This window comes from Haliaeetus leucocephalus, unplaced genomic scaffold, assembly GCF_000737465.1.
Source record: "Haliaeetus leucocephalus isolate CR32 unplaced genomic scaffold, Haliaeetus_leucocephalus-4.0 Scaffold932, whole genome shotgun sequence".
NCBI classification, from domain to species: domain Eukaryota; kingdom Metazoa; phylum Chordata; class Aves; order Accipitriformes; family Accipitridae; genus Haliaeetus; species Haliaeetus leucocephalus.
In genome coordinates this window covers 5,080,615-5,102,435 of record NW_010973368.1, presented here as the reverse complement: position 1 = coordinate 5,102,435, position 21,821 = coordinate 5,080,615, and the positions used below count along the sequence as shown (strand labels likewise).

The following is a 21,821-nucleotide window of genomic DNA, read 5'->3' as shown; positions in this document are numbered from 1 at the left end:
CCCCCCCCCGGTTGGGGTGACTGCTCTCCCCGGCCTGCCTGCGGCTTCCCAGCCGCTGTGCGAGGCTCCGGCCGACGAGGGCGGCCGCGCTCCGGGAGCGCGCTGCGGCGCCGCGGCCTCTCCTGGGCAGTGGGCCCGCCGGCCGGTGAGGAGGCCGGGCCGCGGCCGGAGGGCGGGCGGCGAGGGCCGGGCCGGGGCTGGGGGAGCTGCCCTGCCCTGCTTTGTCCTGCCTTGGCGGGAGGGGGTGTTCGGCAGTGCCCCTGGTTCAGGGCTTTGCGTCGTTCGCGTGTTTTCTGTGGGAAGAAGGCGGTCCTCCGCCGCGGCTGGAGGTGATCGGATCCGTGCGGGTTTCGTCGAGGTCTCCTTACCGTGAGCGACGGCGAGAGAGATCTTTGTTGCAAGCTACTGCCTCTCTCGCAAGGCTCAGGAGTGCAGCTTCAGTGGCTGCCCTGGAATGCCGGCTTTCTCGGAGACGGAAGCTTCCGTAATAAACGCGTAAAAGGGCTCCGTAGTCTGGACGAGCTGAAAAATGGGAAGTCAAGAAATCGGGGTCTGACTTCTTGGCTTTGGCCGGGAGGTATCTGGCGTTAAGGAAGGAGGTGGCAGGCAGATATCTTTCTAGGCATTTGTTTTGGGAGTCGTTGGGACCTAGGGACATACTTTATTTTTCTGCTCTGTAGTGGTGGGAAGAATATGCAGTGGTATGTGACGTTCTTGCTGGAAAATGGGTATTGTCATGCTCCTGTTCAAACATGATGTGAATATGCATGAATTTTGTATCAGTTTTTATAGGAATCTGCCAGAATGCTGGCAGACCACACGTTGCTTTTGCCGCTATTATCTCAGAACTTACTGCCCTCAGGTTTATGAGTGCAATACTCAAGTTTCATAAATTGTTTTTTAATCTGTATAGAGTGATTGTAGAGAAAGTAATAATTTAGTAGTAGACTCAAGCATAGTTGAGTGTCACTGAGTGAAGTTATCAGAATTAACTTTTGATGTCTTTCTTTTTTTGGTGTCTGTCTATGGATGTGCAGTTTTTTACCAGCTCCAACCCAGCTGTCTCAAGACCAGCTAGAACTAGAAGAAAGAGCAAGAGCTCAAAGATCTAGGCAGACTGCTCTAGTCTCGTCACGAAGGGAACCTCCCCCCTACGGTTACCGGAAAGGATGGATACCACGGGTGCTAGAGGTAGATATTTAAATTCACACTGTAGTAGTGTGTCTGCTAATGGGGAAAAAAAGTACATTTTCTGGAGTAGAAGTAAACTGAGCATCTTGAGTGTAGCTCAGAATTGTGCAAAGCCTTACCACATGAAGCATTTCCTTCCAAACCTCTTGATATATTCGTGGCTTGGGGGAAGTTGTTCTAATTCATCGGATTGCTTAAGACATTTGGTGGTAAACAGGACATTATAAGGATTCTTCCCTTCAGAGGTTGTTGTGTTGTAATATGGAAATAGGTCTATGGTCCTTTCAGTTTACAATCTGTGAATGCAAGGATCCTTTGAGAAAGACATCTGTATTGTTCCTCTGTCGTTGTTTGTTAAATACACGTTCCAAATTATAGCTGGAATAAGTGAACATGTGTGTATCAGAGAAGAGAATGTTTATGTGTATTTTGTTCATAGTGTAACAAAAGATAGCTGCTCTTGGGGGAGAAAATTGTTAGAGTTGGAAGGAAATGTAAAAATTTGTCAGATATTCATTGTCTAAGTATGTTACTGGCAAAAGGGTTTTGGACAACATTGTGTATATTTAGCTGTAATCCTTGCCAGTTTAACATAATTTCAACTGGAAATATTAAAAGGTAGAAGGGAAAATACAGATTTATAGCTCTGATTACAAAACTGTTCTAGTACAGTTTCTCACTATGAGCCACAAAACTTTGCAAATTTTGAAATGGTACTTGACAATAACATCGGAGACCTGCTCTGATGAGTCGCAAGCCAGTGTGCTTGGGATAAGGCATGCTGTTGAGGTTTTGGTACAGTATTTCATGTATGATCCTGCATTGTTTCCAAATACCATAATTTCATGAGCTAGTAACAGCCTTGCCCTCATTTATGTTCGAGTCCCATTTTTTTAGAGGTCAATCCAACGCTGTACTGTGGTGATTCATTAGTGCTAGATATGTAGGTCCAGCATTTACTAAAGGATAGGATGTTAAAAATTTACCTTTGTTACGCCTAGTGTAGGCCTTCCCTACACTGTTGACTACTAAAGTTAGTATTTTAGAGCTTATTCTTTCTAAACATTAGTGAAAGATCTTAAGAAGTCAGGTGATGAAGGTTTTCAAAGAGTTTCCAGCATCACTGGGCCACAAAGTGATGCACATCTCAAAAAGACTGTTAAGGACTCCTTTCTGCCTCATAAACAAATGCAAATTCTTCAAGAGCGGTAAGTGTTTCCAAAGCATAACCTTTTTCCAGTGATCCTGGAATGCCATTGTTGGAAAAAAAACAAAATCTGTTCTTAATAGATCAAGGGTTATGCACAAAATTTTGAGGAATGACTGACTTTTGTTTTGCCTAATACTTTTATTCTGTAATGAACTTTTGAATGTGGGACATGCAGAGGAAGACTTTGATTAACTGAAGCTATATTTCAGTGAGCACTTAAAGATGGCATAAGCATGTTCTTCTTTGGAGGGAAGTGTTCTGCTCATTCATTCCAGCCTCAGTCCATGCTCTCTGTTGCAGTGGTGTTAACTATTTGGTCACATGGTGAGCATGGAGGGAGATCAATCTACCCAAGACACCCATTTTTCTTCTTTGATCTGGTTCGTTAATCACACTCTGCATAAGCAGTACCTTTGCAACAGAGGCAGAGGGAGATGTTCATACTGCTTTAAGCAAATGCTTACTCTGAATTATTGTGTTTGAAACTGTAGCCTGAAGTTGGTTTATGAATAGTGCCAATTTTGTGTGCATCCTCAGTGTTGCAGAGTTAGGATGCTCTGCTTTAAGAGGTCTTTTGGTTATCTGTTCATTAAATGCTTTTACAGCAATATGTTGAATGAGAGAGGAAGTAAACTTTAAGAATATTGGGCTGTTGGGTGCTGGCCCAGTTTGCAATGTATTCACATATCAGAGTAAGAAAACAGGATAGTTTGGCATTTGTGCCATTGTAAAGCTATGAGCTACAGGCTTTGGAAGGAATGGAAAGTTTTTTTTAACAATTTGACTTCATTATGGTGTGAAAAGCAACAAATAACCAGTAGAAATTTTCATGCAAAAAATGCTGCTCTTGTAATTTTAGTATTTCCACAGTTGCTTTATTGCAGAAGGTAAACTTTTGAAGTTCTAATTAGTAACTCACATGTGAATTAAATACTTAGTCATGTTTTGTCTGCAGCATAGTAGTGCCTGCACATTCTAGTTAGTGATATGAGCTCTTGCTCTCTGCAGGGAATAATTACTGCAAGATGTCTGTGCAATTCAGTGTCTTTAAATAAGTGTAAGTTCTATAGTCCATGCTCTCTTAACAGCTAAAATAATAATGTTACTAGAGCATTCTGGCAATATTTCATTTTGTTAAAAACAATCTTCTCATTCATTCCATTTCCTACCTATGCAAGTGTTGTACCATGTTTTTGTCTTTAAGTCATTCACTGCTTTTTCTTTTGTGTAGGATTTTGGCGATGGGGGTGCTTTCCCAGAAATTCATGTGGCCCAATATCCATTGGATATGGGCCGAAAGAAGAAAATGTCCAATGCTTTGGCTGTTCAGGTGGATGCAGAAGGAAAAATAAAATATGATGCAATTGCTCGACAGGGACAATCAAAGGACAAGGTAGTATTTCTTCAAATATGTAGACTGGCATGTATACGTTGAAAAGTTGTATGTACACATTGCATAAACTCATTGGTCTGGCATTAGCCAAGTGGATTGTGTCCTGTTTTCTTAAGTTTTAAGACCTGAGATAGTGTTAGACAGACATGAGCATTTTGACTGGGATCACTGTGTGATCTTCTCTGTTATGTAATTAAAAGGTAAGGTGAAAATGGTGAATTTCTCTACACAAAACTTGCTTGATAGCTTAGCAGCTTTTGTTAGAGAGCTTTCCAATGAAGGCAAGAAACTGCAAACAGGCCTGATCACAGGCAGCCTCATTTCAGTCTGTAGAGAGGGGGGGAGGGGGAAGAAAAAACACAGTTCAGCTTTCAGAATAGTGCACCTTGTGTCTCATTAATTTAACGTTTGACTCTTCTGGCTGTTTTCAATGTTGTTGGATACTTTTTTTTTTTTTCTTAATTGCAGCAGAAAGTATTGCCAGTGGTTATACTCCAAAATTTTTGTGTTAAGTTTGGTGATGGCAAGATTCTCATCGAGCTTAAGGGGAACTAGCTTCAATTTCCTGTATACAGTAGCCTTTCTAAAAACAAAGAGATGACACTTTATCTTGAAGTCCTAACTACTATTGAGGGGACCAGGTATTTGGGTCTCCTAAGTCCACTTTAAGGAGTATTTAAGTCTGCCTTTTCAAGTGCAACAAAGTGGACTACATTAAAACTTGTTGATTCTCTTAAGCAGATATTGGGGGCTAGAAGACTGCTGAGGCATGACCAAGTGTATGACCAGCTGCTTGTTATAGCAAGCATCTTGTGTAAAGAATAGGGTAACCCAACGAAAATCTCAAAAGAGGGTTAACTACAAAAGGTGTTTTCGTTAACGGACATGAATAGTTGTTTTCAAAATAATTTGACATCTCCTGCTTTAATTTAGGATACCTTGAAAAGCTTATGGGTATGTAATATGCCCTATGTCTTACTGCAAATGAGGAAGGGGGAAACCTATCTAATCATAAAAGCAAAAGGTGAACTTTACCTCTCAAATAAAAAAATAGGGTGAGCTTTCTAGGAATATATAGGGAAATCATTCTTAACAGATAATTTTTTGTTGTTGTTTTAAATTGATCCTACAGTTGCCAAAGTTGCAGAAAGATAATGCCAACAGGATTTTATGTTTAATTAATACTCTGTTGTTGAGTGTCAGAAAAGTGTCACATCTTGTATATCCTTATCCTGTGCATCATAAGTTACTGCAGTACCTTTGAAAAAAAATTAGTTCAAATCAGACTCTATGCTGTCATGTGGTAGAAGGTAGTCAGACTAAACAGAAACAACAGCAGTTGCTGTATTTGTATTGAGGGGACTTTCACTGGGGCTCCATCAGACTTTATGTAGTGTCTTGAATTATTTGTCCAGAGGAAGGTGCTAAAATATTAACTACACTTACAAAATTTTGTGACTAAATATTTGATACTTGATACTACATAGAAATTTGATTTATCCCAAAGCATAAAAAATTATTTGGAGCAGATAAGTATGCAAGAAGTAATAATCATACTGATTTTGGGGAAGCTGTAGGGCAAATAAGAAGCAAAAAAGAAAAACTGGTGTAGTTAAGCCCTCATTTTTATAACTTGTCAAATATATCTTTACCTACTTGTAGGATCAGATTTAACTTGCGTATAATAGAACTGTGCAGATTGGGATCTAAGTATATTTGAAAAAGATCTAGAAATGATAGGCTTTAGGCAAAAATGACTAATCTTTCGCCGTGTCTTATTTGGTTCGGAGTTAGGAAAATACTTAGAACAGGTAAAGTTAAATCTAAGCTGTTAACATTTTTCATATTTGATTCATGAAGACCTGTACCAGCATTCATTAATTTTCCATGTGGCATCTGTAACGAAGCAGTAATATTAGCATTTTGTAGCCATACTTACCAGGATGGGAGAGATGCCTGGCTTTTCCAAAACTGGGCTCTGTAGAACTGGAATTAGGGTTTCCTAACCCTAAGCTCTGCCTTCTGGGCCAGCTTGATTCTGATTGCATCCAGCTGGATGTGAATGCTGAGACTAAAGATTAAGTATTGTGATTCAAGGGAGAGTAAAACTGGGGGAAAATTAGGTATTTGAAACAATTTCACTGGAAAGTAGCTGAACTACTATTGCTTCACTTGTTGTGCAGGAGAGAGGAAAGTATTGGCAGAGATGTTATAGGGAGCAGATCTTCAGTGATCTGTGTTGAGTTGAATAATGTGAAATATTTTCTATAAGAGAGAACTTCTGGTAGTACAGTGTCAGTAGGATTACATACAGGAAGTTTCATTATCCTGAGAGTGGCAGTTGTAATTCAAATATTTCTTCAATCTTAATACTTAGAGTTAAGAGAAACAGATACTTAGCAGCCTGCCAGAAATGAGATGGAGTTTCTGATCCTATTCTATGAGCTGCTTGTTTGGTCTGAGTTAAGCAAATTTTGCTTTTGCTACAGCTTATGGATTTTTTGAAGTTGAATTTAGTATTCTGCTTTCTTGTAGAAGCAGCAGTTCCATCACCTGAACCCTATATCTAGATGGTTTGTCAGCAGTTTCTGCTATTGCATTGGTTCATCTCTCTTGCATCTGTTCCCTTACATATTTAAAAAATAGTTTCTTCAGAGAATTTTCCTTGAAAAATGCTGACATAAATCAGATAGTCTGACAAGCCTCCTGTTTGGGGCTGGCAGAAAGTCTGCTAGACATGAAATGCTGGATAATGTTGACAAACCTGGATGCATGACCTTACAGATTAGAGGATGGAGTTCCGTCTGGTTGTCCAGATGAAGAATTTCCAGCATTGGCCATGTGGTTAGCTCTTGTGCTGCTATAGACTCTTTGAATACTTTCTCTACTCACATTACTAAAAGCCAGGCTAAAATAATGCATCATAATTGATATATTTTGGTGAGACTGATGCTCTGCCCCATATTAGGAAAATAAGGACATATAATTGCTTCCTGTGTTTTTATTAAGACAAGAGAGAGAGTGAAATCAAGGAATGGAATCATTAGGTCCATTGTGTTTTTCTGGCAAGGATGACTTTCTGTGCAGGAGTTGGATTTCTTCATGGTGGCCCAAGGCTGTGGCTTGGATGTTAAAGGAGAAAAAAAGAACCACAAATCTTACCTACAGTTTTTTCTCAAGATTGTGAATTCAGTTGAAACATTTACAAGAGTTCCATTGTTGAAGAAACTCCTGTCACAGCAGTGGAACAGGTCAAGAGAACATGAATCAAAAGTGTTCTTTACTCATAATGTATTTGCCTTATGGTGGAGCTTGGTTTGAGAGCTTATCACCAATTTTTTCTCTGATGTGTGTGCCAGGCTTACAACCAGGTAATTGTAATGCCTTCTAAAATGTTATATGCTTCATATGGAGAAACCATTCTTTGACAAGGAAGCAATTCATTCTGCAATGCTTGATGGTAGCTTCCTGATTTACATATAGGATTGGTGAGCGCTGTACAGAGCTGCTTTGGATATAGAGAATAAAATATGTTGATGGGAGGGATTTGTGTCTTACAAATGAAGAAATTTCTGTCAAGACACTTGTGTTTATCGGATGTCTTGTGAAACTCTGAATGTGATTGATGTCTAAATCCTACCATGAGCTACAGTATCTTAAACAACTAGTTAGGTAAGATTGTTTTCTTTCTGATGGCAGTGGCATGCAGATTCTAATAGCTGCCGGTTAAGGCTGCCCCAGCCAGCCAGGGAATCATGCAGCTGTACCAAAAATTGAGCATTTTGTTTCTGCCTAGAAGGAGATTCTGATTTTTGGTAGCCATCAAAATGAAATAACTGAAACACAGGCTGATGCTTCCTTTAAAATGTCATAGGTGAAAAATGGTGGTGGATGGGCATACTACAATATCAAACAATCTGAGTCTCCTCTTTATCTTAGATTAATAAAATGTCTCAACATTACTTTTAAAAAAAGGTAAATATCTAGAAGAACGACAGAGTGCAACATCTTTATGTGCCTGTCTATATCACCTCAAAAAAGGACTCCAGTAAGAACATGCAAGTGTATCAAGTTTTTGAGACAAAAAATTTTGTATTTTCAGGCTAGTTTAATCTGTATAACGGATTTCTTGCATATTAATGCAGCTTGCCATTTGCATGCAATACTTTAGGGTTTAAATAGTTCACGTAGTTAATTTGTACCTCGGCGTAGTGTAGTTTTTAGAGCACCTCATGGACTTTTTTTATTTTCTTTTTTGTCTTCTGGGATATTCTGAGCTCTTTCAGCATACTTTGTTCTTCATGCAGCAAGACGCTCAGACTTAGAGTTAATTACCTTAGAGGAACACTGCTCTTCAGATGTCCTTCATTCAGCATCTGAGAAGCTAGGATATTATTGATACTAATTCAAAGGATTAAAATTTTAGGAGCGAAGGCTGAGAAGCAGTAAATGGCTCTTGTGTGACAAATTCATGCTGAGGCTAAAGGTCAGTTTCACAGTTGGACATGCACTTCATAATGAACTTGAAATAATAGTTGTAATGACTTTTAACCCTTTGAACTAAGACTTTCTGATGTTATTTTTTGGACAGATGTGAAGCATTAATGCAATACAATAAATTTTTCCCTGTAGCTATTTAATAGTGTTCTTTCCCTATATTTAAAATTGGAGCTTAAAGCTACTGAGAGCTGCTGCATGTTGTATGAAGACTGAAATACCTATGTACAGGAAGGTGTCAAGAACAGATTTCTCAAGCATTTGTTTTTTTCAAGGAAATGGCAAGCACAATGAAACAGAAACATCTAGATGCTGAAAAAGACTTGTATCAAATTATTAAGTAAACCTTGAAAACAGAGGTACAAATGTGGAATTTTTTTTTTTTTTTTTTTTGGTCTGTCTTGGGGACCCTGAAAAAGGGAAAGAGTAGGAAAGGGCAGCAGGAAACTAGTGTCCAATCCCAGCTCTCAGAGTGATTTACATAATTATATTTAATCAAATTGCTTCTTTTCTTTGATTATTCCATCTGTAAAATGGGGTCCAGAGTATATTCTTTTTCCGTGGGAGTCATTGGAGAACATGTAATTGTAATGCATTTAGAGTCCTATACAAGTTTTCTTTAGTACCTAAAGTATAATCTAGGCCTGAAATGTTTCCTTTGATACACGTACATTTATTCCTATTTGCTAGCACTAATAAAATGTAATGTCTTCCAGGTTATTTACAGTAAATACACAGATCTTGTGCCAAAAGAGGTCATGAATGTGGATGATCCTGAACTACAAAGACCAGACGAGGAAGCAATTAGAGAGGTATTACATGCATTGATGTGCCTAGTTATCAGTGGTATATTGTATGTCTTGCATATATGATGAGATGCATATTGTGGTATTTTTCTCTTCAGATAACAGAGAAGACAAGAGCAGCCTTGGAGAAATCAGTCTCCCAAAAAGTTGCAGCAGCCATGCCGGTTCGAGCAGCTGACAAACTAGCTCCTGCACAGTACATTCGGTATGTAGTGCTGGTGTGTGTGTAAGATGTTGTGTTATGTATATACATACATACATATATATATAATTGATGTATTTTGAATTAACCCACTAATGATAACCTAGTTTGAAGTGTGTTGAAATATGTCTTAACATGTCTTGAGTTGTGGCACTTTGTGGAGGGGTTATTGTTTTAGCAACAAAATACAGATGTTGTTGGGGAGCACTATTAATGATGCCGCTATTAATGATGCTGCCTTAAAAACAGAGTCTTTACTGGGAGTTTCAAGCCAATACAAGGCATGTAACAAAGTTCTTCCCTCGTATAAAATGAGCAACTGGAAAGAATTGGAATTACTAGGAGGCTGATACTCATTTATGATGATTTTCTGCCGTGAACACAGGAAAATTCCATGGCAGGGTTAGACCTGGCTTGAGGTAAATTCTGAAAAAAGTATGTGAAGAGGTTCTAATAACCAGTAAGTAGTCATCAGGGATTCACAGATGTAGGTAAAGAGTATTGTGTCATGCTGTGTGTACTTTATTAGTTTGTTTCCTCTACTTCAGAATCTAGGTTGAAACAGGAGAATGTAGCCCTGGGAAGATACATTCTGTCTGGTAATTGATTCTCTGCATTCAGTCCGGTATCCTCTGTGCAGTTACCTGCTCCTGGCATTCACAACAGAAGTGTCTTAAATTGGTGTGGATAAAATGAAAATGCAGCTAGAGCAGTGAACTGACTGAAAATGGAGGTGGGCAAGGAATATCTAGCTGTGTGCAGAGAACAGAGTGCTTTGTTTTACTCAGGTACACACCATCTCAGCAAGGCGTTGCCTTCAACTCTGGAGCAAAACAGAGAGTTATTCGGATGGTGGAAATGCAGAAGGACCCTATGGAGCCTCCAAGATTCAAGTAAATATTCAAAATTTGTTCACAGCAAATAGAAGATTCTGAAGTGTATTTCTGTATAGCATATTGATTGTAATTGTTTTCCTAATTGTTCAGAATTAACAAGAAGATTCCGCGTGGACCACCTTCTCCTCCAGCACCTGTAATGCACTCTCCTAGTAGAAAGGTATGAAATGTCATAGCTGTTCTCAGTTTTGAATTCTAGATGGGTTCACAAATTCTCTTTTGTTCTAGGTCATTTCTGTGCACCTTCTCCTTACTGTTCTTTTGATGTGATGTTAAGTGATAAACTTGGTGCCCAGTGCAGGCTTTTTCTTTTTTTTGTTTGGGCAGTTCTGAAACTAGCTCTCTTCCTATGTACCTTGTCAAAGGTTGAGTAGATTTCTCATGTATTTTATGCAGGGCTGCATTATTGGAGTTGTTCATGGCATAGATGAGTTGGCTGAGGCTTTAGCCTTGGTACACTGATGCTGCTTTTAGACAACACTATTAGGCTAATCCTTAATAACACTAACTTGTGTTATTAAGGATTAGCTCCTTCCGAGAGATAAGCGTAGTGGTGGTTCATCAGTTTCCTACATCTTGAACTGCTATTAAATGTGCAAATGTTAACAAGCTGGCTGTGAGTTCCGGCCTGTGTGACAAAAGTTTAAGAGGATGGCTGAAAAGCTATCATTAGTTTATTCAATGTTGGCAAAGGTACAGTGCAGAAATGAACATCTTATTGCTGCTAAGAAGAGTTGGGTTTTTTGTAGCCGTGTCCTGAACTTTGTACTCTAATTTATAAGTAGTTTCATAGCTGCCTTTGAGAAAGAAAACAGTATTTCCTTTTGCTATAAATCTAAAGATGACTTTGCTTCTTCTTTTACATCAGATGACTGTGAAAGAGCAGCAAGAGTGGAAAATTCCTCCGTGCATTTCAAACTGGAAGAATGCAAAGGTAATTAAGTTGTCATAAATCTATCTTTCTAATGTTGCACACTGCTGGGAGACTTCTGTGAATGAATAAGCTTGAATAATACTGGTTTTAAACCTCTAGAGTTAGGTAAACTAGGCTAGGCTGCTTCCAGCATGGAGAACACATGATTGTACAACTCAGTTTTTCTCTCTTTGGCATACAAGGGTTGTCAGATTGACAGGAGTATAGAACTGAGAGAGAATATGTTACTTCATGGCAGAGATCATGCATTTTGAGAGACAAAAATGGCATTAGTTAAAATCCCCATAATAGTGCAGTATGTGGAGTCTGAAACCAGAGTCTCTGGAGCTCACAAAGTAAAGCCATCTAAACTGAAAAAGGGAAAGGTAATTCACAGAGAACCAAGCATGTTTCTTTTTAAATTTCTGGAAAGTTCTTGTTGCATTCTTTCACTGATTAGTTTTCATCACTTAGCTATTTTTATTCCTTGTTTGAGTAGGTATGTCCTGTCCGTTTGATTTTTATCAGTCAGTAAGTTTATGTTCAGAGAGAAGGGAGAATTTATGATTTGCTGCAGTAACTGGTCTAATTGTTCTCAAACTTACCAAGCAGTTGTTATGAGGCAGCCTCCTCAAATGGAGGAAGGAAAGGCTGCATGTTTGGATGTTATTTTTTTTCTACCTCAACACAGCTGTATAACTGGGACTGATGCTAATTAGTAGGTCAAATTTTACAGATGCTAAAACCAAAGCAAAAATTTTGTAGAGCTCACTAAAGAATCTTAAAATATAATCTATAAATAATTTTAGGTTTCAGTTTTTGAAAGCAAAATTGGCATTTAGAGTATCTTACTTTTGCTGGCAGCCTTGCCCCTTACTTTCTCATTTTGAATCAGCTAACCTCTTAACAGATGTGAAAACAGTTTAGGGAAAACCATTTTTAAGCACAAATGGTAAAACAGCTTAGAGACTGGGAAAGCTATTATCTGTAGTTCTTAACACAAAGCAAAGAGTGGACTTTATCAGTCAAAAACTGTCATTTGTACTAAAATGTAACGTGAAGGGAAATTGTGATTCGGATTTGGGGGGAGTGTAGAATTGGAGCGAAGCTTTGTATTGCCTGGTATGAATTTGGAGTATATATAAAGGAGGTCCATTGAGGCATATTAATGATGGGCTGCGAGTTTTGTGGTTTTGTTTTCTTACACAATAAATAATGTTTGTTATATACAAATAATGTTAGTTTCTGTGATTAACTGCCTCTGTTTCCACTGTAGGGTTACACCATTCCATTAGATAAGCGTCTGGCTGCAGATGGCAGAGGATTGCAGACTGTTCATATTAATGAAAACTTTGCCAAGCTTGCTGAGGCTCTCTATATAGCTGACAGAAAGGTAAGGTGTTTTTTTAAACTGTTTTATTCCATGTGGTTTTACCTTCTTTGTATGTTTGTTTCCTTGGGAAAATCAACCGTGAATAGGCTATAGCTTCTGATTTATCCTGCTGCTTAGCTAATATAAGATGTAAGGTCTTATTCCCAGTGTCTTTGAATCAGTGGCTCAGTGTGGGTTAAATTACTGGAGGTCATGGATCTTGTTTCTCAGCTCTCACTGCTGTGGCTGTCTGGCTTTGAACTTCCTCTTTGTGGCTTATTCCTGACCTGCTTACTGGATAGCTCTATGACAGAAGATCTGCTTGCATCCCAGGTGCTAGCTTTCTGTCTTTTTAACTATGTCTTATGTGTGCAGGCTCGTGAGGCAGTAGAGATGCGTGCCCAGGTGGAGAGGAAGATGGCTCAGAAAGAAAAGGAGAAACATGAGGAAAAGCTCCGAGAAATGGCTCAGAAAGCCAGGGAGAGAAGAGCAGGGATCAAAACCCATGTTGAAAAAGGTACATTTCTTTGTTATTAAGATGCTGTGGGGTTTTTTTACCACACCCTGAAATGTGGATTTGGAGAAGTAACATGAGAACTTATAATACCTAAATATCCACAGTAATTTTTAAGCATGATATCTGTTCTTCATGTCTTTACTTGATCAGCCAGTGAATTTGGTTAATTCACTAGCTGGCTTGATGGGATCTGTATTTGAACCTCACAGCAGTATGTCAGTGTATACAGATTTAGGACATTGTTGAGAATTTCAGGGTTGTTAATGGATCAGTGCAAGTAATGGCTTTCATGGACTGTTCTAAACCATTTTTTTAGAAAAGGCTTGTTGCAGGTGAAGAGCAACTTTGTAAACAAAGAACTATAAGTTTTCAAAGATGGTAAATGCAGTATTCTGTCTCTTGCACTGTTAGAACTGGTCTTGCAGAACTGTAGTTCTGTTGGCCACTAGGCCCAAAAACTGCTAACCTAACTAAATCATAACCATTGTGGTAAGTCTTATGTTTTGATTGAAATGACATTTCAAAGATCAAGAAGCTGAACTTACAGAGCAGTTACGATCCCTCTAAAGGGTGGAGGATGTGGTCATATATAATGCCAAGTCCTGGAGCTGGGATGGACTAACCTCTTCCCAACAGGCTGGGGAATGGCTGCCTGAAGAGCCACTCTTGAAAAGGCCCTGGGAGTCCTAGTGGACAATGTGCTAAATGTGAGCCAGCAGTGTGCCCTGGCAGCGATAATGCTGAGGGCATAGTAAGCTGCATCCGCAGGAGCATAACCAGTATGTCAAGGGAAGTAATCATTTCCTTTTACTGGTGACCTGTTAGACTGCATTTGGAATACTGTGTGCAGTTATGGGCTCCCAGGCACAAGGCAGACAATGATAAACTGGAGTGAGTTCAGTGGAGGGCCATCAAAATGGTCAGGGGGCTAGAGTATTTGTCTAGTCAGGAGATGCTGAGATAATGAAGCTTGTTCTGCCAGAAGATGTGGCTTTGGGGGCACCTAATGGGAGCTTTCCCATATCTACAAGGAGATCATCAGAGCTTTTCACTGAGCTGCACAGTGAAAAAATGAGACAGTGGTCAAAAGTTGAAGCAGGAGATTCCAGCTACATGTGAGGAGAAGAATTTTCACCAGGAGGACAAGCAGCAGTGGAACAGGTTGCACAGGGAGGCTGGCAATCTCTATCCTTGGAGGTTTTCCCCACCTGAGTGGGCAAAGCCCTGAGCAACCTCATTTGAATTCAGCACTGATCCTGCTTTCAGCAGGAGATTGAACGAGAGCCTCCCTTCTAACCTGAGTGATTCTGAGTCACAGAATGTTCTTCAAAGCACTTAGATGTCTGCATGTTTGAACAATATTTTTACACTTAAAAGTATGATATGATGATCTGTAAGTGTTTTAGGATATTAATTCCTAGATGGACAAATATTCTAAGCACTTGAAAGTTGAGAGGACATAGTTGTTGGATATGTCTGCTTTAACTCTTGTCAAGGACAGTTAATAGCATGTGGCGTAAGAAAGCTGTGGTTTTCCATGTGTTTGTTTGAAGTGTAACATTTTAAATAGTGCTAAGGGTCACTTCTCTTCTGTAAAAGAATACTGAATTGAATCATTGTGCTGATGTCTGTGGCATAGTTAATTCAAACTTCAAATATTTGTCTATAATGAGCAATCTTGCATTTGTTCAGAGGATGGAGAAGCTAGAGAGAGAGACGAAATCAGACATGACCGGCGCAAAGAGAGACAACATGACAGAAATCTTTCCAGGGCAGCCCCTGACAAAAGGTAAGTCACAAAAGAAAACTGCTTTATTCCTGTACTGGCACTGACTTCCCCCCTAGAGAAACTATTACACTGGGCTTCCTTTTGCTTGATGTGAGTGCCTGAATTTTACCTTGTGGAGATATTCACTGGTATGAAGTACTTTTCACTCATTGTATGAAATGGTATTAAAGTGTCAGCATACTGCAGTACTCTCTTCTAAATTTAGAATTTTACAGATGAATGGAGGAGGCAGAGTTGTTTGGGGTGGGGTTTTTTTTTTTAGCAGAACTTCAGTATATTCAGATTTAATTGACATGCTGGCAACCAAGGTTGAAACCTGGACCCTATCACTTCAGTAGGACCAGAGTATCATTAGTGGCTTTGTTTCTCAAAGCTGTTCATTTGAAGTAAGCTCAGATTGGTGAATATAGGCTGAAGTATATTGTTTGCCCAAGCCAGTGAGATTTCTGAGCACAAATGGTTTCTGGAGGCTTAAAATCTCTAATATCTTAAAATGGGATTGGCCTTCCCAGAATATAATTACACTGGTTCTTGCAAAAAATAAATATGGCATTTTAGACCAAGTCAGCTTGATGTAAATTGCAGATAGCAGAAAGCAAATTTAAATGTCATGCCCAGCTGAACGTAACTTTCCCAAATGTTTTCTTTGCCAGGAGACAAATTTTAAATGTTACCTAGTAAGGAAGGGCAACAGTCAAAATCTGGCTCCTGAGGCAAATTGTTAGCAACCAATACAGGAACAGGTTGCAGTTAAGCATGTCAATAAATATGGTGTACAGACCTAATAAAACTTAAAATTTTTAATTCAGGTCAAAGCTGCAGAGAAATGAGAACAGAGATATCAGTGAAGTTATTGCCCTAGGGGTACCCAACCCCAGGCCATCCAATGAAATCCAATATGACCAGAGGCTGTTCAACCAGAGCAAGGTAAAAATACCCTTCCACAGCTGTGTAGCTTGCTATGAGAATATGCTCATCCTTCCTTAGTGGGTATGGCTAGAATACCAAAGGGACCCTGTTCTCATAGTTGGTGTGGATACACTCTGAAAGAAAAATATCACCGTAACTGATTGGGAAACTATTGATCTCCTTTATCTGTAGCTGATGCAACAAAAATGGAATATATTGAATGCATAACTGGATTAAAGTGTTTTTGTTGTGCTTTTTCTCACTGGGGAGTGGGGAAAAAGAAGCTATTTTGCCTTCAAGCTGCAGTGACCTCATTTTCTTCTTTTGTACAAATGTAGTGACTGAATAAGGGAAATTTGCTCTGAGAGAAGCAAGTAAATACTTTCTATTCCCATTATTGCTTATATTAAAAATCCTGAAGATATAAATAGTTCACAGCAACATTTATTTTCCCTGAACTTTATACTACTCAGAGATGAAAAAGTAGATGAGGCTTCAGAAAGTCCCTGAATAAACCTGCAGTTTGTCAATCATTCTTTTTCATGTCTCCACTGAAAGACTTGCAGGGAGAGGGGAAAGCTGATGAATCAAAAGTGAACAAGCAGGCACTTGTACTTTCACAGTTTACATTAAGCTTCTGTGCGATTTGGATCAGTCAGCTTAAATCATGTTTTCCAGAAATTCTGAATAATACAAATTTCTGTATGGTTGTACTTGGCTATTATAGACAGCTGTACTTGCAGGGCAGACTGAAATGATCCATTATTCTGAAATATGAATGGCCTGTAATCCTTCCTGTGGCTTTCTGGAAGAGCAGAAGTGGCCCTGACTGGGGCTTGTAATGATTGTGTCCTGTTCTTGGAACTTAATCCCAGACCCAAAACCACTCATATCCTAATGAAGTGCTTGAACTCATTTGAAATCAATAGTAAATCACACAATACTATCTTTGTGCATCTGTGTGACACTATCAGCATATCTTGATGTTAAAATAAATTAACTGAAGTTTTGCAGTCTCATTGATGTTATAATAATGCTGCTGTTCTTTCTTCTTCACAGGGTATGGACAGTGGCTTTGCTGGAGGAGAAGATGAAATTTATAATGTTTACGATCAGCCCTGGAGAAGTGGCAAGGATATGGCTCAAAACATCTACAGGCCAAGTAAAAATGTAGATAAGGACATGTATGGTGATGATCTAGAGGCTCGAATAAAGACCAATAGGTAAGAAAATAAAGTTAAGAAGTACTTGTAATTAGTACTCTGAAGTTACAGTCAACTGAGTATCATGTCTTCTGCAGGTTTGTTCCTGACAAAGAGTTTTCTAACTCAGATCGTAACACCAGAGGGAGGGGCAGAGATGGACCAGTTCAATTTGAGGAGGATCCATTTGGTTTGGACAAGTTTCTGGAAGAGGCTAAGCAACATGGTGGTTCTAAACGGCCATCGGACAGCAGCCGCCCTAAAGAACATGAGCATGAGAGCAAAAAGAGGAGGAAGGACTGAGTGCCTCTGCTCCTTGAGAGGTAGAGAAATGGACTGCAAGCTTGAACTTTATGCAAAAGGCATTTTTAATATCAGAGGTGTATAGAGGGATGGCATTATAACACAGCAGTTCACAACTCTTGTCCTGTGGATATATATACACACCCTAATTCTTCTACATAGGACAGCTACCCTTGGAGAGTGGAGGAATGGAGACTGCTTTGAAACATTTCACAAGGGAATTGTTCTTTAGCAAGGGCTCTGACTTTGCTGATTCCCTGTTGCCCAGCATCTCAGGGTAAGAATGTAGCCCCTTCCTACAGCTTTAGTTTTTGTAGGTAGCTAAAGCTTTTACTTCATTTGTTAAAAGCTTTCCTGCTGTATATAATTACTGTCTTATGCTGTAATGGATGCTAGGGAGTTTATGATGCAGTGTTTCTTTAGTGTGGCTATACAGTTTATTTGAACAAGGAGGGGAAACAGCTGGATTCTGTTTTAAAACACATACTCATTCATAGTTTCTCAGTAATCTTTATTTTAATTTCTTTACATTTAGTGAAATAAAGCCTCCTTCCACCATTCACTCACTCCGATTCTTTCTTTGACTGTGTCTTCTATGGGGCTCCTGTTTGATAGCGAGCTGAAAACAATAGAAATTATTCAAATTAGGCAAGAAAGTTTGATATTTTTCATTTCTGATCTTCTAAAACATTCATATAGAAAGTGGAAGATGGGTTTATAACCAGTTCACTTTCACGAGCCATAACTACACATGCTAAGCTCCTGATGGGAAAGTTGAATGTAATTTGCACAGCAATTGCTAGTACTGTCAGCAAAATGCATCTTAAAAGCTTGTGCTTTCAAGTGGAACTAATAGAAGGTAACTCTCTAAACCTAGCCTAGAACAAAGTGGGAGAAGTGCTTATGTGTTTTGCTTCTAGAGAAGCTTGCATTTTTGAAGAAATGGAGAAAGCTAACTACTGCCTGCCTTCTGCTTTTTATTTCACTATAAAGAAGCCTCTTAGCTCTTACCCCTCTTGTGAGAGTATAGTCCTTGAAGTTTAGACAGTCACGTGAATGTGGCCATCTTACAGCTTCAAGAATAAAAAGCAGCAAAATAATTTCCAATAAATTGACACTAAATACTCATCTGGCTGGCTTGTCACAGTTTAAGACTGAAGTCAGCAAACCATTCCTTAATTTCTGCTTCCATTTTTGCACCACAGTTGTAACTCATAGGTCAGCTCTCCTTAGGAATAGGTACTGAAGTAACCACAACCAAAGACAACTTCTGCAGTAGTATGAACTACATCAAGCAAAATACTTCATCACAGTCACATACTGCATCCCTGACGTCTCTTGCCCATTCATTTTACTCTTGCCATCTCCTAGCACTGAAGTCTCAAAATTAGAAACTAGTTGTCAGAAGGATATTGAAGAATTCTTATTATTCAAAGACATGAATTGATCATGTGTTTTATACCAGCCTGCTTGCTGCTTATGGTTTCCCTCTGTACTACTTGGTCTGAGTAGCTAGGTCAGCTGAAGCACATGTAAGTCTACAGGAAAATCCCCTCTGTAATTTGCCCCTATTTAGTGAACACACTAGATGGAAGTTTCTAATCATTTTGATGTGAGACCTCTTAATTTATTAATGGCTTTGGGCAGCTATTGACTCACTGTGCTTTTATCCTTATTGGTCAACACCACTGCATACTAAATGTTTGGAGAGCAGTGGGATGGCCATTTCATTGCTCTGTTTGCTACAGTGAAGCTAGATGATAGAGTTGTCTGGCTCTACTGGCCAGTCAATGACACGCACCTTTGTATGGGTACTAGACCAAAGGTTTTTGACTGATGGCGTATGCTGTCTTTTGATACCATACACGAATGCACTGAGATTGCCAAAGTGTCATATTTTTACTTTACTGACATTTAAAATGTTAGAAACAGCAAGTAAAAAAAAAAACCAACTTTAAATTGGCTTTAGTGTAGCTTATCTTGAACACATAAAAGCAGGCAGCTGACTTTTCCTGTGCGAAATGATAGCTGAAGAAAAAAAGCAGCTTTCACTGAAGTTCAAGGCTTAGCTTTACATTCTTTGTCATCCTCCCCTGGCCACCCAACATCCAAATTAGATTTTGGAATCCACCTGCAGAAACCTGTATTACAAATAATAACTAGCTGCATGGCAGTTCCTGAACAATTTTACTGCATTCACGGTCCTTTAGCTTAGCACAGCAGGAGGTTTAGATCTCTGGTATGTGATCTCTGTGGTATCTATATGGTCTCAGACCCTAACAAGTCAAGTTGAGAGCGGGGAATAAACAAAAGTGTTAATGATTTAAAAAAAACATTAAACACACATTAAGTGGCAAAATGCTTAATCACACTTGGAAGGAGTATGGCAGTATTTTGATGTTACTGTGTCAAACCAAAGGCAGAATTAAAGAGCTAAACTCATTACATAACTTCTTTAAAGGAATTAGCGCATTACCTTGGCACCTTCAAGTATGTGGGAGTCCTTCTGAAACACATTCTGAACATCTTGTGGAGTCGAGAATTTAATCCAGCAATAACGTCTGTGAAAGCCTGTATCTTTGTCCTAGTTACCAGTTTAAAAAATAAAATCCAATTACTGCAGAAAATATTCACACAGGCTGTTAAAAACTTTCTACAGATATTCAATTTTAAGGATTCAGAAATTATCAGAGAAATCGGCACACTTGCTGTTTCAGAAGCGTTTTTCACACTTTAAGACATTTACTCTCATTGACAGCATGCAAGGGCCTAGCAGAGGCTGTTCTGCATCCCCTTCTTTCAATCTGAGTCCACCAATCATAAAAAAATTTAAAGTTTTAAGTTATGGTTGAAGACTGGAATAATGCATAGCCGGTTGTTTCAAACTGCAGTAGTTATCTACTATTAAGCCAGTCACAACAGAACTGACATTTAAATGGCTGCCTGATTTGAAAATAAGCCTGCCACAGTACTTGAAAAGCATTCAGCAAGATAAAGCAGCTGCTTAAGGTACTAAGAAAGCAGGCTACAATTCGAGATGACAAGCATTAACTGCACTGAAAAGAAAAAAAAAAAGTTATTTTTAAGAATAATTTGCCAGCTGGAAAAGACAGCTGTCAATAAAGAGGAGATAATGCAGAAAACCTGAGTCTACCAAAGTGCCTTTTATCCCAACTCTGATCCCCACCAGAGAGTTCACAACAGCTCTGCCACTCTGATCATCAGGCATGGCTGGCAGTACTTTGAAACAGCAGTGAAGTTCTCACCCCCAATGTATTGTGGTCACACTACCCAGTTTCAGTATCCCAGTGATGTCTTAGTTAGATGTCTGATGCTGCTGGCAAATTTTTGTACCTCTGGCAGTTTTAAGCATTAATGAACACTCCTAAAATAATCACCAAATCAAAACATACAGACAGGCATCAGTTCAGCTTTAATCAGCAATGGAGGCAGGTTTATGGTAAGCTGCTAGCCTTCACAATGAAGCAATGCACTCTGTTCTGGGCCTGAGGAACAGAGCATGGCAAATAAGACACCTAAGCTTCAGTGTTCAGAAATAAAAAGACTGTTTCAAACTATCTTTCTCCATTTCCGAACTGGTCCTCAACTGATAGCTAACCCATCAGATCACTAACTGACATTCACTACACAGTGAGCTTAATTTAGCAGGCCATTACATCACATGGAGAAACACAAGCAGGCAGGAGAACCTCCACTCCTTCAGCAATGACCTGCAACTTACTCATAACAGAGGGGGAAAGGCACACTTTTTTTTTTTACTGTTCACCTCTAAGAAACTGCACTAGACACTATTATCCCCAACCTACATGCTCAGAAGATAAATAACCTAAATGGCAGAGGCATGAACAGCTGACAGCTTGGGAGCATCCTGAAGAGGTTGCAGTTTTTGTGTTAGCCCCGCACTCTGGATGGGTATGAACCCACAGGAGGAAAAGACTGTAGGTTCATACTAAAGCTCTTTCAAAGCCAATAGAAACCACTAACCTTCAACGAGGCCTACAGCTCGCAGACAAGCGGCAGCAGCCACTGGGAGGGGAGACTAAGGGTGGTGAGCACTCAAAAATCTGACTAGAGTACAGGAAGAGGCTTCCAGAAAGCAGCTCCGAGGGAGTGGGGGAGCCGGCTTCAGGGCAGGGCCCCAGCAACAGGACCAACCCTGCCAGGGCTCGGCGAGCACCAGCCAGCTGCTCTTCCCCCTTCTACCGAGCCGACACGAACAGCGGGCTGGAGGATGAGCGGATACTCACAAACGGCAGTTGGCACCTCTGTACTGACCCGAACTGGGCGAAGTACTCCTTCAGCTCCTCTGTAGGAGAAACGCACACCTGGTTACACGGGCCGCGCGGCCGCAACCGCCCTGGCCCGGCCCCCACGGCCAGTGCCGGCACACGCGGCGGGGCCGCCTCCTCCCGCGCCAGCCCAGCGCCGGTGGGGGTGAGAGGGGCGGCACAGACTCACTGCTCGACACCGTCCAGGGAACCTCAGCCACGAAGATGTCGAAGAGCCGCCTGGAGCGGCGCCCCGCCGCCCGCGCCCCGCTGGCCGCCGCCATCTTGGGAGCTGCGACGGAAAGGCGGGCGGCCGGCCCCGCCCCGGCAGT

General features: G+C 40.1%; 2 protein-coding genes across 3 annotated transcripts in view; one reads left to right on the top strand and one right to left on the bottom strand.

Annotated features, from left to right (window-relative positions):
• Nucleotides 1-17,762, top strand: part of SNW1 (SNW domain containing 1) — a 17,930-nt gene extending 168 nt beyond the window's left edge. The window contains exons 2-14 of one of the 2 annotated variants that reach the window (XM_010583775.1): nt 1,038-1,191; nt 3,633-3,794; nt 9,008-9,103; nt 9,196-9,302; nt 10,088-10,192; nt 10,286-10,355; nt 11,064-11,129; nt 12,385-12,501; nt 12,856-12,997; nt 14,690-14,786; nt 15,596-15,713; nt 16,755-16,918; nt 16,996-17,762. In XM_010583775.1, the coding sequence (XP_010582077.1) occupies nt 1,038-1,191; nt 3,633-3,794; nt 9,008-9,103; nt 9,196-9,302; nt 10,088-10,192; nt 10,286-10,355; nt 11,064-11,129; nt 12,385-12,501; nt 12,856-12,997; nt 14,690-14,786; nt 15,596-15,713; nt 16,755-16,918; nt 16,996-17,200 (1,603 nt within the window). In that variant the 3' untranslated portion in view covers nt 17,201-17,762. The remainder of the gene's footprint in view (nt 1-1,037; nt 1,192-3,632; nt 3,795-9,007; nt 9,104-9,195; nt 9,303-10,087; nt 10,193-10,285; nt 10,356-11,063; nt 11,130-12,384; nt 12,502-12,855; nt 12,998-14,689; nt 14,787-15,595; nt 15,714-16,754; nt 16,919-16,995) is intronic. The other variant, XM_010583776.1, reaches the window with a different exon arrangement.
• SLIRP (SRA stem-loop interacting RNA binding protein) lies at nt 17,695-21,796 on the bottom strand. The gene is made up of 4 exons (XM_010583777.1): nt 21,680-21,796; nt 21,469-21,527; nt 19,677-19,784; nt 17,695-17,819 (listed from the first exon to the last, which is right to left on the bottom strand). Exons 1-4 carry the CDS (start codon nt 21,771-21,773, stop codon nt 17,760-17,762), a joined length of 321 nt encoding a protein of 106 aa, XP_010582079.1. The 5' UTR covers nt 21,774-21,796; the 3' UTR covers nt 17,695-17,759.
• Between the last annotated feature and the right edge of the window lie 25 nt (nt 21,797-21,821).